The 14,696-nt window shown below is 42.7% G+C and overlaps 1 protein-coding gene across 1 annotated transcript in view; it reads left to right on the top strand.

The window, feature by feature from the left end:
* The first annotated feature begins 1,080 nt into the window (after nucleotides 1-1,080).
* The window catches only part of syt6a (synaptotagmin VIa), a 186,968-nt gene continuing 173,352 nt past the window's right edge, over nucleotides 1,081-14,696 (top strand). Inside the window, exon 1 of the mRNA XM_079574942.1 lies at nucleotides 1,081-1,307. Coding sequence (XP_079431068.1) covers nucleotides 1,151-1,307 — 157 coding nt within the window. The 5' untranslated portion in view covers nucleotides 1,081-1,150. The remainder of the gene's footprint in view (nucleotides 1,308-14,696) is intronic.

Here is a 14,696-nt window from a genome sequence, read left to right as displayed (position 1 = left end):
TTAATATCTAATTCCAAGCCTGATTTATTCAGCTTTGAAACCAAAAAAACAGGCGGAATTTGAGTTTTTACAGATTTTTTTCAACAAAATATCCAAAATCCCCTCTGAAAAAACCTTAGTTACTAATATGTCAATAAAATAAAACCATCAAATTTTAATCTGGTCCCAAAATATAGGCAGTTTTGGCCATTTTAATGCTCATAATGCCTTATTTTTTTGGGAAATCATAAAATGACAGAAACAATGCAACACATTTTTTTCTCATATTTATATCTGTGATGTTCAGCAGAAGTTTCAAATTGACGTCTCTACATTTATTTGTTTCCCTGTTCACCTGCAGCGTCTCTCAGTAAGTTTAAATGTGTAATATTATAGAATCTTATATATATGTGTTTTTCATATTTGACATTTTGATCATATTGTTTTCTTTATTTCTTATGCAATTTTCTCCATTATTTTCTCTCAGTGCTGTCTCTTTAGCATTGACATGATGCAATAACTTCAGGAGGAATCGCCCGGGGAGCAAAGTGCATCACCCAGTCCCCACACACACACACACACACACACACACACACACACACACACACACACACGCACACACACACACACACACACACACACACACACACACGCTCTATCATTACCACGCCAGCTCCCGCACGCACTCCCCGAGCTTCACCAACTTGTTTTCTGTCCTTATTCTTATTCTTTCATTCATCCTCACGCGCTGCGCCGCTACAGACGGCCATGATTCACTTACACACATGACCGGGCGCACGGAAAACCCAAACAGACAAGAAGAAGCAGCAGAAGAAGCAGCAGAAGAAGCAGCAGAAGAAGAGGGGGAAGAGCCACCACATGCATGCGCTCCCTGTGGAAGAAAACAAAGCGCGGCAAAGAAAGTCGGCAGGTCTCTGTGTGACGGGCACGGCTCTTAAAGCGAGGATGTGCTGTGGTGGCAGTTGTGTGGGATGTAGCAGCAGCAGCAGCAGCAGCAGCAGCAGCAGCAGCAGCAGCAGAGGTAGTAGTAGTAGTAGCAGCAGCAGCAGCAGCAGAGGTAGTAGTAGTAGTTGCAGTAATAGTAGAAGTAGCTGTTGCAGTAGTCCCTGGATGATCGCGCGTGGATGCAGACAGGACGGCGCTGGAGAGCATGTCTTCTGAAGGACACGACTATGACATGGTTTGCCAGAGAGCGGTGACCCTGATTGTTGACCTGTGCCTTCACAACAGCTCCCTGCTCGAAGCCGACACCTGCCAGGACTTTCTCTTCTTGCTGAGCGGACACCGGCAGGAGCACCGGCACCGCGGTAAGGACGGCTGATCCCACTGTTCTCACACTGTTCTCACATTTCTTACACGTAGAAGCTTAGAAGGGGACGAGGGCTGCTTTTTGTGTGAGCGAGGGCTGCACAGGGTGACACGTAACTGCCTCCAATGTTGCAATAAAGAAGCCAATTCAACACAGTGTTCCATTAAACCAAAATGTGAAGGATTTTCACTGCAAAAAGTCAATATCAAGCATTGGCTTAAATGACTTGAATTGAGGAAATGTTTCTTGTTTTGAGCGGTTTTCACTCATTTAGACACTTTTCCTGATCGGACCGAGTTTCCTTTGCTTGTTTGAGGACATTTCAGACCAGTTCTAGGGTAAATCTCGCTTGAAATAAGAAAGTAAAACTGCCAATGAGATGAGACCAATTTTCTTTCCCCATTGGCAAAGAAAATGACCTGAAATAAGAACGAAATGTATCGAAACGAGTCAGAAACATCTCAGAACAAGTGAAATAATCTGGGACAAATGCCCAACAACTTCTTAACCAGTCAAAACAACAAATTGAGATGTTTATACTGATCTAGTTCATTACTTTTTGCAGTATTTTAATCAGTGTGTGCCAAAGAAAGACTTACAAAAACTAAGAACCAAAGAATTGACTAAAACTGACGTAGCTTTTGTGCGTTTTTAAGGAAAACTGTGTAAAAGTCAGTGATTTTTCGATTTGTTGTGGCTTCCTGCGATGTGGATGTTTCGTCGCCTGATTTTGTGATAACCCTGCGAAGCCGCTTGCTGCTGTCAGCGCTCAGTCGTCCAGGACTTTCCCAAATGCTGCAGAGATTTTCGCGACAAAGCCGTTTAGACTTGTTTGTTGTGAGACATTTCGCCGATTTCAGAACCTGAAGATGTTTCGTAGATATTTTTAAAATCGCTGGTTCTCCTGGACGTCATCAGGATGATCATTACGCTGGTGGACGACGCGTTCGGTGTCTGAGTTTTGTGAGCTTATGTCGAACAATGATGTGCTGAATCCAAACATCACATCGGTTTGGCTTAATTACGAAAAGTCTTGACCCTTCGGACGACTTTTTTCGAAGGATATCGTCTTTATAAAGTCTCCGTCCTGGCAGTCTGGGGTTGGTTGTAACATCATTTGCATTTGTGGATATATTTTGATACATCTTATTTCAAATGAAACCGACTAAAATAAAGCAACCGCAAATATGAAAAATCTTTCCAATTTAGTGGCTACAGTCTTAAGAATCCACTTAAAGAACCTGAGCTGATATAGATAGAAAAGCAGATTCAGATTCTGCCTTGCAAACATTTTCTAAATCAGTAAAAAAAGTATGTCTTTAGATAAATAGATTCTTCAAGTGCAGGCGGCGAACAAGAAAGTCATTACACATGTTAGTTCAGGAGTGCAAGGTTTAATAAAAGTTTCCAAAGTATAAGTAAGTCAGTGCTTTATTCAGAGTTCAGGTGTTAGTCCTGAGCCGCTGTGACTGAGCCGACCGCATGTTTTTGGAGGTCGGGGAGGAGGAAACCTGGAGGAAACCTGGCTGCCTTCAGTCTCCTCTGATCCTCTGAAACGCCTCCTGGGTTTGTCCCTGTTTCAGAGCGTGGTGTCCTGCACTGGGCAGCTCCTCTACCTCCCCCTTCCTCTTCCTCCTGCGCAGCTCCCTCCGCTCCACAACAGTCTTTCTCCATTAGCTGTTAATAATATTCAACAACTGCATCCAACGTGTCACAAAGGCTTACAAGGCTTTTTAAAGCTGCGGTACCTGACGTTTTTGCTGTTATAAATTAAATCTTTATTTGTCCTCATAGAGTTTGTTGTAAACGCAGCAAACAACACAAAAAACAGATCTTGTTGCAATGTCTTCACCCGAATTGTTATAGAGCGATGGATGACAGAAGTAGGATTGAAATGAGTGCAGTTTATGTAGGTGGTCCCTCCTGCTTCACTTTGCCACGGCTCAAAGCTGTCCATGAAACGTGCATATCATTCATTTGCTTGAACAGTTTGGCTGTGCTGGAGGGATTGTGACAGCTAGAAATGAGTCTGGGCCAAAACTAAACATTACATTTTTTGACCAGGAAAAATGAGGTACCCCAGCTTTAATGTCCTTTTGAATGCCCAAATAGTACATTTTAACGCCACAAAAGAAGAAAAAAACATTTCTTTAGATTTGAAAACACTTCATCAAACAGAGGAAAGAAAACTGGATAAAACGGGAAACTTTTTATCAAAAAGAGAATCTCAGCCGAAACTGTAGCTGAAGATGTTTAACCCATAGTTTTCATATTTTGAATGAACCTTTGAGGTTAAATGAGTCACATCATCATTTTCAGTGAAATTTAGATTTAATGCCAGTTTGAATCCAATTAAAAAGTTAATGACATTTAAGGCCTGGATTTTGGCTCAGTTCACTGACTTTTAATGCTTTTTAATGCACGTGGAAACCCTGCAGTAACTGCCCATGAGCGCGGCCTGTTTTCTAAAGTGAGACGACATGTACCGCATTGTCTGGACTACAAGTCGCTCCGGAGTATAAGTCACACCAGCCAAAAAATGTGTAACGAAGGGGAAAAAAAAACATAAGTCGCTCCGGAGTATAAGTCACACCAGCCTTGGCAACTACCTGGGCATGTGAAAGTATATATATATATATAACATATGAAATTATATATTTTGATATACAAGTCGCACCTGAGTATAAGTCGCCCCCCAGCCAAACGATGAAAAAAGTGCAAGTCTTAAAATATGATACACATTTATTGCCCCTTGTAGAATTTGTGGCACGAACACCCACATCTTTTATTATTGTTTGAACAGTTCTTAAACCTTTAATGTGTAATTACTTGTACTTAACGTGTACTTATGTGTAATTACTTCCTTGTTACCTGTACCTACACATGCTTGTGGCTGTAGTGGGACATGGGGGCGACTTAACCAAGCGCATTTTCCCCAGTTGGGCCTTACCCAAATCTAAAAGTAAAAAAGTGTCTTAAAGAGCGGCAAAACCATGCGGGAAAAGCAACAATAACACAACAAAAAAAGCGACAAAACCAGTTCAGTTCAGTTCAAATGTTTTATTCAGCCATGGCGTTTTTACAGACACAATAATAACAACAACAGCAAAGTCTTCAGTGCTGAACAGGAGCGTGAGGAAGACATTGTCTTATACATTTCATGCCCCTTTTTTTTTCCAAAATCTGAGCTGGCTCTGAACAAACGGCTCGCCCGTTTTTGATTTGTTTTTGCCGATATCAAGGTACAATAATACTTTACATCTAAATCAATGACTGTTTCAAATCTGTCAACACATTGGTTCTTATGTTTCGTATTTTCCAAGTACATTTTTTTAAAATACATTTTATTGAATTGAGTGATTGTGTTACACGATTTTTGAACAGTGTCCAAAGAATTCCATAAACTGATCCTTTTACAAGAAACCCTTTTGTTTTTGTGAAGTGTGTGAATATGGAACCCAGAAACGGCCCTTTCTTCTGTTGTTACTGTCTGTGATTAACATACATTTGTTTTGAATATGTTTTGGCACCAACTTATTTTTCACTCTCCTCATAATTTGTAGTTTTTAAAATTTGACCAATTCATTAAATTTCAAGGTCTGCAGTTTCATAAACAGTTTGTGTCTCGTGGACCTTTGAGAGTCACAGTTCTTACAGCTTTCTTCTGGAGTAAGAACAGCCTGTCTGTATAACTGGTGCCTCCATTACCCCACACTTCAACACAGTCTGTTATATAAGGAACAAGTAAGGCTGAAGCTTCATCCAACGTGTGTTTAACCTTATATAGGAAACCAATGTTTTTACTAACTTTACCTTTGATGTGGTCCATATGAGGCTTCCAGATAAGTTTGCTGTCGAGGAAAACCCTAAAAATGTGATTTCGGAAACACATTCAATATTTACATCTTCAATAACTAGTTTTGCACAAGCATTTTTCTTATTTCCAAACACCATATAATTATCCCAGTTTAAGAACAATTTACTATAATCAAACCATGTCTTTTAAAACAGAGATGAAAAGGCGACAGAAACATGTTCACGAGGTTCTTTGGTAATATCCGACACAAAGCTAAGTAATAATTCAAAGCTGGATTGTGCCTCATTCTCTCCTTTCAAAGCTTTTCTTCCTTGTTCTTTCTTTGTAGTAGTTACATCGATCACAGCCTTTGGACTGAGCTTTAAACGTGATTAATAAACCTTAATGAGTTTCCTGACCCGGAGCGGCAGAGAGCAAAAGGTGCATCAACCAAACGTACCCCGACTGCGGCGTCAGGCGTCCACAGAGACCAAAGCCGCCCCGATAAGCCTGAAAATGAGGAACGTGTCGAGGAAATGGACTTGAGGAGAACAGTAGCCCTTGTTTTGGAGCCGGTGCTAATGTGCAGTGTGATGATGCTGCTGTGAGGAGTGGGCTTCACATCTGCTGCTGTTCGTGCATCTGCTGCTTTGGCACTTGCAGCGTTGGGTTTGGACGGAGCAGTGGTGTATGTACGAGGTTTAGCTTTAAAACCAGAGGCTGGAATGGGAAAATGCAAACGCACTATGGAAGCACGCGTGGTGAAAGAGTGAGTCTGTGTGTGTTTTTGTGTTCGTGCTTCCAAATCTCCAGTTCTGGTGTCCACCACACGTGACAAAACGAGGGAACAGTCCACAGTTGGATTAAGGTGTTCATGTCCTCGTGTTCGCCACATTCAACAGCCTACACAGCTCAATGTGAGAGACAGTTTTGGAAAGAAATGTCCAAACGTTTGCCCTGATCATTATTTGGATTCACAAACCTGCCACATTCGTCTGATGGCTGAAAGTTCAAGCACAGTATTTTGAATATTGTCGCCACTTTTGATCAGCTTTATGAGAACAATGTGTCCTTAGTTCATATGTGCTGAGAGAGAAGATGTTGAACTTTGTGAGTTTTAGTTTTATGTGGATAAGTCCAGCCGTTACAAACATAGGAATCATAGAAATGCCTTAAAGGGACTATACAGAGTTAAAAATGTTAAAAATAAGTATTTTCCTCCCCCTTCATGTTCCTCCATGTTCTAATGTGTAGACTGAGCTCAGACCTGTTCACCACAACTGCCTCTACAATCCTGCACTGTCACTCAGAAAGGCCGTCATGCATGAGCTTAATATAGAAGCTGCAGTTACACGTAAGACCTGAGGTGGCAGTAGTGAGTATAAAAGGACGAACTTGCATCTAGTACCTTTAAGCTACATATCTGAGCCTGTTCCTACAAATGCACATGTTTGTTGTTGACCAGACCCGTTTATTCCCATATAAATGAGTTTGTTTTATTTAATTTGATTTGTTTATTTGAGCATATATTCATTCTGCTCAAAGGGACTGGGCTGAAGCGAGAAGCTCATGAGCACCTGCCCCCAGGTTTGCTCTCCAGCCAGATGATTCTGACCAGAACCCAGCTCAGCATCTGAGCCGGGTCAAATGCTGAGGGAAAATATGTTTCTCTCACAACTTCATTCACAACTTATATTTAAAATGTTGGTGCGGCTGAGAGTTCTATTGTGATCAGTATGGTAACAGTTAAAAAGAAGAATTAGAACAACTAGCAAGTCGGCTAGTCCGGGCTACTTTTCAGAGTCTGCTCAATATGTTTTCCCTATGGCATTACCCACCCATAGGGAAAAGGTACGACTCTAAAGTATGAGGTATGTTTCATGTCTGTTTCAAGGCATTTAAAGTAGGGGTATTCTGCAAAATGGACGTTTTCAAGCTTTCCATCATGTTATTCTGTCACTCCCTCATTAAAAACATGGCTGAAGTGTTGCCTTGGCACATTCACGTATTTCTGAGTAATCTGTAAAAGCTCTGACGGCGGCCATTTTAGGGATAGGTTTGCCTGAGTCCTCCTAGGAACGCCCCCACCTCCTGGAGACGCCTCCGAGCTTTGGTCACCAGCCGAGTAACCAACCACTGCTCCTCAGCAGAACCCCCTCCCCACTGATGCCACAGACAGCGTGTGGAGGGGGCGTGTCTAAAGGCTCAGAGGTTCTTAAAGAGACAGAGGCCTATTTCAAGACATTCACTACAGCCATTTTGAGAGAGACATTTTATACAAGGCAGTTATTCTAATTTACTGCATTTACAGACCAACAGAAGGTTTGTCATCATTGTAGTGAGATATAGACTGGTGCTATGGGGCTGAAAAAAGCAGAACACCCCCTCTTTAAAGCAGAACACCCCCTCTTTAATACAGAACACGCCCTCTTTAAAGCAGAACACCCCCTCTTTAAAGCAGAACACCCCCTCTTTAAAGCAGAACACCCCCTCTTTAAAGCAGAACACCCCCTCTTTAAAAATTTCTGTGGTTTCTTTATCATCTAACAGTGGCCACAGGATGTGCATTTGACCCAATGCCCTTTTCTATGGTCCTCACGGCGGGGACAAGACATTGCTGTAATACCACCCCCTGGTGGCCGGGGGCGACTCCAAAAGACACTTGGTAAACAGGATTCCTGTGCAGCTTTGGCATTTAAACTGCCTGGCTCTGAAGAGTTTTATTCTTGCTAAAATGTGACAATGCTGGGCTAGTGTCGTGTTTTTAACCACGCTGGTTTTTGCATCAGCAATAAAAAGCGGACGCCTACATTTACGATTGACAGGTTCTCGAGCTCTGTGGAGGCTCGTAGCCGCTCCGCCCATTTGCCCTTTTAAGGAACAAGCTTCGCAGGAGGAGAGTGAGCAGCCATGTTCTCAGACCACTCAGGATCATTACTACACCGGTTATCTCTTCTGTCTTATATTTATGATCTGACCCCACAAAAAGCAAACACTGAATGTGATTTGAAATGATGAGCTCAGAGGCCATTTTAATATATGCTCATGTGTATCTAAAGAAACATCTCCAAAGGTCTGTACATCCATGAACCATTTCTAACTGGGCTTTGACATAAATGTGGTGGATGGGGTGATCATTCATAATTTGCGATGTTTGGTGGGTAATGAGCAGACTCGGACTCGGACTCGCCGACTTGAACATAGAACATTCTTCATTTTAACTGTTGCCATACTTAGCACAAAAGAACTCTCAGCCACATCATTGTAAATCACAAGCTGGTTATGAAGTCGTGAGCTCAGCGTTTGACCCATGAGCTTAGATGCTGAGCAGGTTCTGGTCAGAATCACCAGGCTGCAGAGGAACCCTGTTGTGCATATCTTATCTTAAAGTGGAGTTAAAGTGAAGAACACACACGCAGACACGGGATCCAGCTCCACACAGAAACACACCGACCCTTTCACCCGAATCCAAAACCGTCTGCTGTGAAGCGAGAGCATTAACCGCCGCGCCCTCCGCCTGGTTCTAACTGTGTCCGGGCCTCAGAGCAGCAGAGTGAATCCAGGAGGCTGTGGGGCGTTTGGGGGAGGGTTCTATCTACATCTGTGACTGTGGCGGGAACTGTGGCACACTGGGTCCTATTGCTCATCCCCGTGTCCTTGTGAGCTCACATAAAGAAGCTTTAGTTAACTCTCCCGTTCACTAAAGCTCAGTCACCACATGTGTTTCATACTTAGGTTTACTGCCCGGTGGATCATTGGAACCAGCACAGTGTGTGGGCTTCAAAACCACAACATAATGACATTTTTAGTGGTATGATTGACTGATTTGAGTGATAGATTAGTCCGTTTGGAAATGTGTTTGTGTGTCCGTGTGCAGAGTAAAACTGTGGCCATTAAACTCTTAATAATCGACTTTTTCGAAAAGTCACTGTTAAAAATACATGGGATTTTGTGTGTCTGACCCGACACGTGACCGGGAGTGGGCGGGACTGTGGAGCTCTGCTTGGAGGAAAATCGAATCTTTCTCTAATTATTAAAAAAATACTTTAACAAATGCTGAATTATGAAAATAGTTTCTACTAAACAAAGATACAAAGACATGGGGAGAAGCAAAGTGGTTCAACAGCCCATAAACACATAAATAACGGAGAACGCTAACACAATGCTTCATGTTAGCATCGTGCTAATGCTAACACTAGCTAGCGTTAGCTACGACTGCCGTTTTTTTTTCTTTTTCGCTTCTACAGAACAATCTGTTGTGAATAAACATCCATATGGACCCGATTTAGACTTGACTCTATTTGTATGTGATAAATAAGTTTATATTTCGCCTGAAAATGGCTAAAACGTTTTTTTTCCCCTTGACGAGGCCACACCTCCTCTCTGACGTGATGCCGTCTGTATCTATGCTCTGTCTGCGAGTGACGATGTTGTGTTTCCGTATATTGTTTAATACCTTTCTTTACCATTGCTGGTATCGCTCTCTATGTTATAATGTAATAATAATCTGGTTCCTATGGTAACGCCACCATGATTTGACCTCTTGACCTCCACCTGAGCTCACCAAATTCTCTCCATTTTGGCATTACCCTAATCTTAAAGCTCCTTGAAAAAATAGGCAAAACAGCAACAAAAACAGCAACGAAAATGTGACGAAAACGCAACACTAAAGTGACAGAAGAGTGATGAGGAAAAAGTAAAAAAGTGACGGCAACAACGCGAGGAAAACGATCATTTTAGATCCATTTTGTAGTTCTAGTCAAGAAGCTTTTAGATTTGGGTAAAACCGAGCTGAAGAAAATGTGCTTGGTTAAGAGGTTAATAAAGCTTTAATTATTTCAGCTACTGATTTATTCTGTTGTAAAGATGATTATTTTTTTGCCATTTAAGCAGATGACACTCCCCACTGTTGCCAGCAGAGGGCGACAGACGCCTCATCATAGTTTTGCCATTTGCTTAAAAAAAACCTTCTTCTAAACGACTTTGTGGACGAGCACACATGACGACATTTTATCCAGAAACACAAACTTGTTCCTGCGCCGGCTTGTTCTTTCCTGAGCGCGTGGTCCCGATCCCGCCCGATCGTCCTGTCAGCTCGGATCGGGATCAGGGACGGGTCTGAACATACACGGCTGTGCCACTGCGGGCTGTGGGCACGGGAGATGCCACAGTGCGTTATGCGGGGGCAGCTGCAGATGCATGGCAGACAACATGCTCCTCGGACTGTGGGGCCATGCAGAGGTTGGGGGTGGGTTGAACTGTCACTTTGAGGGTTTAACATCCATAGATTTGACCGCGGGGGGAAGTCATATAGGACCAGAGGACGCCATAGTATGGACTTGTTTTTTTCTTCCCCCCCATTGTTTCATCTACAAATCTGCTGATGGATTATAGTTTTATTATTCTGTGTTGCAAACAGGGCAGTGAGCTATGGCTGCATATGCTGGGTCTGCAATTAGTGGCCAACATGATATTTCAAAACAAAGAAAATTACTTTAGCTTGTGTTCAACGTGTAAATATAAAATGAAAATATAAGATGGTTTGAAATTGGTCTCTTCAAACTTGTGCTGAAATGTAGCACACTTTTAAAGGGACTATACGGAGTTCAAAAATGGGAAAACATATCTAATTTCCTCCCCCTGAATGTTCCAACAATGTCGTCATGTAGAGTGAGCTCAGACCTGTTCACCACAACTGCCTCTAAAACCCTGCTCTGTCGCTCAGAAAGGCGTCACTTTGGGTCCGAAGTGCCGTCATGCACGAGCTTAAAGGAACAGGCCAGCGTTTTTCCACACTGAGATATGTTCTTACCTGAGCTGTGACGAGTTCTTTAGGACCTGTCTGATCTTCAGTCACGTAAACACAGCGCAGACGGCGTTAGCATTTAGCCCCTCCCTCTCTCCTCTATAGCTCCAAAACAGGTCAAGATAGAAGCTACCAAGCTCTTCCACGTTTTCCCTATTTAAATATGGTTACGTGAAGTGTTCCACTACAAAGTATAATTACACACAATTAAACAATGTGGATTTTCTAAGCGGATAAAAGGGGGAACTATATTGTAGGCGTAATAATACCAGGAGTAGTTCGACATCCCCGCAGTAATCTTCACTTTACTGCGCGGATGCCAAATTACTCCTGGTATTAGTGGCAGTAGTGAGTATAAAATGGCTAACTTGCATCTTGCATATATATATATATATATTTACAGTCTATGATCTAGCCCCTTAAAGGTAGAGATGGGACGGCTCTTATAAGGAATGTTGATGAGCCAAATCTCATCTGCAGGACGTTTTTGTTCTTTTACTTGTTCATCGAGCGCCGCCTGTCACAGGACAGTCGTCTCAGAGAGAAACAGAGAGACGCTGCAGCCCATGTGCGAGGGGGAAAACAGCATTTACCTCAAAATCAACACCTCTATTAACAGAAGCTAATCCACAAATGTGTCTATTTGCCAGTTTATATTTGACAATTGTATTTTGGATTTTATAGTTAGAATTCGCTGGGTTTTTGATTGATTGCATTGCTCTGCCCCGATGTCGGCCTTTTTCACACAGTGTTTCCTCTGTACGAGCCTTTACAACAGCAGTGCAGGACTCTTGGCTAAAGTTTGGACTTGTCTGGAGTCTGTGTCTCAGCACGTGGCTGCAGCCCATAGACGGGACTGGAGCTGGGACAGGGCCGGAGCTGACACAAGCAGCAGAGGGCCCCACTATAGGGAACACTAACAGGATCTGAATACAAAGTAATACCAGCTTTAAAAGTGAAGGTGTTGCTATGATAAACAATAGTTCCTCTACCTCCCAAAGTCAGCTTTCACATCTGAACACGACGACTACACAGACGACTACAAGCCAGATTACGGCAGTGGAGTTGATTATAGTTGTTTTATGCAGGAGGCAGTGCACTGTCACAAAGTCATGAATCAAAATCTCCACTAAATTCAAGCTGTACAGGTGATAAAAGAAGAGCCATTTGGGAGCTGCTTTGAGGAGCTGTAGATACTGAGAGCTTCTGAGCTCCAGGCTGGAGAACCCGCTGTTTGCATTGTAGGGATGTGCAAAATGGTCAACTGGACTGAGCTTCTCTCTTCAGTGGCTTCTTCTCGCTCATCTTATTGAAAGTCTGTGCCAGAGCCCCAAAGACACAGCATTACGTGGATGTTTTAAAGGAACAGTGTTTCCAGACTGAGATATGTTCTTACCTGAGCTTAGACGAGTTGATCCGTACCTGTCTGGTCTTTGTGCCGTAGCTTCCAATTTCACCCCCGTTTGGAGCCATAGGAATACATTGGGAGAGGCTAAATGCTAACAACATCTTTGGTCGTTTTGCGTGACTGAGGGCACACACAAAGACCAGACAGGTACGGATCAACTCGTCTAAGCTCAGGCAAGAACAGATCTCAGTATGGAAACACTGTGGCCTGTTCCTTTAAGTTCCCAGTTTGTTCACAAGGGAATTCAAAGTTCTTCACAGTTACGTAGAAATGCAAGAAGGCGGATCCATTCATAACACGTCAATAAAACATCATGATAATCATTCATAAATAACTGGTGTCTAAAACAACGGTTTAAGGCTGGAGATGGTTCATACGGCTCTAACATGTTGGAGGACTTTGGTGCGATTTTAAAGTTCTCTGAGCGATACAGGAAGCCAGTGCAGTGACCTGAGCACTGGACTAATACGGATCTTTAAAAAAATGTTGTCAAAACCATAAACCGTGGATTATGTTGTCAACATAATCCACGGTTTGCACTCAAACCCTTTAATATCGTTTACACCATGGTCTGGGTGATACTGGACTCTGATTGGCTGGTGCATTATTTTGGTGTAACCGCACACGTAGTCCGGTAGTTAAATCACTGGGATGTCACTCCGCTGTGGCGTCGCCATAGCAACGCCTGACACAGCTGAGTCAGATAAAGGCGTAATTAGTGACTGACAGGAACGTATGAGATGGATTTAGTGTTTGCTAAATGTTTGTAGAGGAGAGTGAGCAGCTAGGTTAGCTACTGTTAATAACATATGAGCTTTACATTTCTATTGGAAACGGTTAAGGCTATTCATCATTTTCAGGCGTACATAAAATGATCCTGCATTGAAGCATATTTGTCTGGATTAGTAAAGTCAAACATGTTAGTTTGAGTTGGGGGGGCCCAGGTGTGAGCGACTCCACCGCAGCTGTTTCCATAAACAGTTGAGCTGGTTGAGCTAGCTAGCTTTAGCTTCAGGTTAAACCTTGTAAAAGGTAAATAACTCCTGCCCACGAGTGCCGCATATCGGTGTTTCCTTCCAGGGAAAAGTGTTTCCGGGTTAGTCCTGTTGTGTTGTGATTCTGTGCTGATGTTGTGTCGTTGAGCCTGACTGAGATCCTCGTAATAGCTGCGGAGAATGACTCGCTCTGAGACCAGCCTTCAGTGACCGGCTAATAACCCACACAAAATAGTCCCGTAGTCTGGCAGATTTAGTGACTTTAGTCAATGAAAAACACATTTATTATAAATGTTAGGTTTGTGGGACCCTGGTATAAGCGGATTAAACAACGAGGAGCCGCGTTAGACGTTATAATGCAGGAGGAACAACACTGTGTCGGCCGTTAGAACCGTCTAACGCGGCTCCGAGGTGTTTAATCCTTACTTAATAGAACTACATGAGTCCATGGTCATTGAAAGCAGAAACACATGATTGTTGTTTTGCCGTTTCATATGAAAACAGTGACTTCACAGTGTCTGGGTTTAGCTGTGCAGTGAGTTCAATCTGCTCTGAGAACAGAAGCCTTGTTTTGTAGCACAGTGGGCCATTAACTAAACACATGAGTGCGCAGAGTTCAGGGAAGTGTGTGCGTAAAGGATCTTTAAAGGAATGCACTTTCCATGTATTTTTTAATGACCTAGAACGTGTCGACAGATCTGATCATTTGAAAGCCAGTCTTTTAATATGAGCCTTTTCTCTTGAAGCACCTTATTATAATTCCTTCAATCGTCCTTGGTGCAATGACACTGTGGAATTGCCCAGTGGGGAATGATCATTAAATTATGTCATATCTGTTCACATGAAGATTAGTGAGAATAACAGGTTCATCTCCTCGCAGGTTGTAATTCAGAAGGTGTCAAGGTCATTTCTGACGTCCTGTCACAGCTCATTGTCATGTGTTGTGTTGTAAAAATATCAGACCTGTGTGGAAGCCGGCAGATCCTCTCCAGAAGCTCCTGTGGCTGGAGGCTGGAGAACACAAAACACAAGGACAGGACACCATTGTTCAAATCATTATTCCACAGATGTATTTGTATTATCTACACAAGCATATTATTCATGGCTTATTACCTTTAAAGGGATGGCAATTGTACATGTTTTTACTCAGCACTGCCACCTCAGGGCGTATGCGTAACTGCAGTTTCTATATTAATGCATGGCGGTGTTTTGGCCTGAAAATACCAACTTTATTTCACACATGTAGAGTGTGGAAAATACATCGTTTTTACATTTCTAAATTCCGTATAGCTCCTTTTAAAGCAGCTTTATTACCTTGAAGCAGTACTAAGTAACTCTTCCCCCTAGAGGCCATAAGCGCAACTGCAGGTGTAGTAGATTTT

The sequence above is a fragment of the Gobius niger genome, assembly GCF_951799975.1.
Source record: "Gobius niger genome assembly, chromosome: 17".
Lineage (NCBI taxonomy): Eukaryota > Metazoa > Chordata > Actinopteri > Gobiiformes > Gobiidae > Gobius > Gobius niger.
The sequence above is the reverse complement of the archived record's forward strand: the minus strand, read 5'-3'. Positions and strand labels throughout refer to the sequence as shown.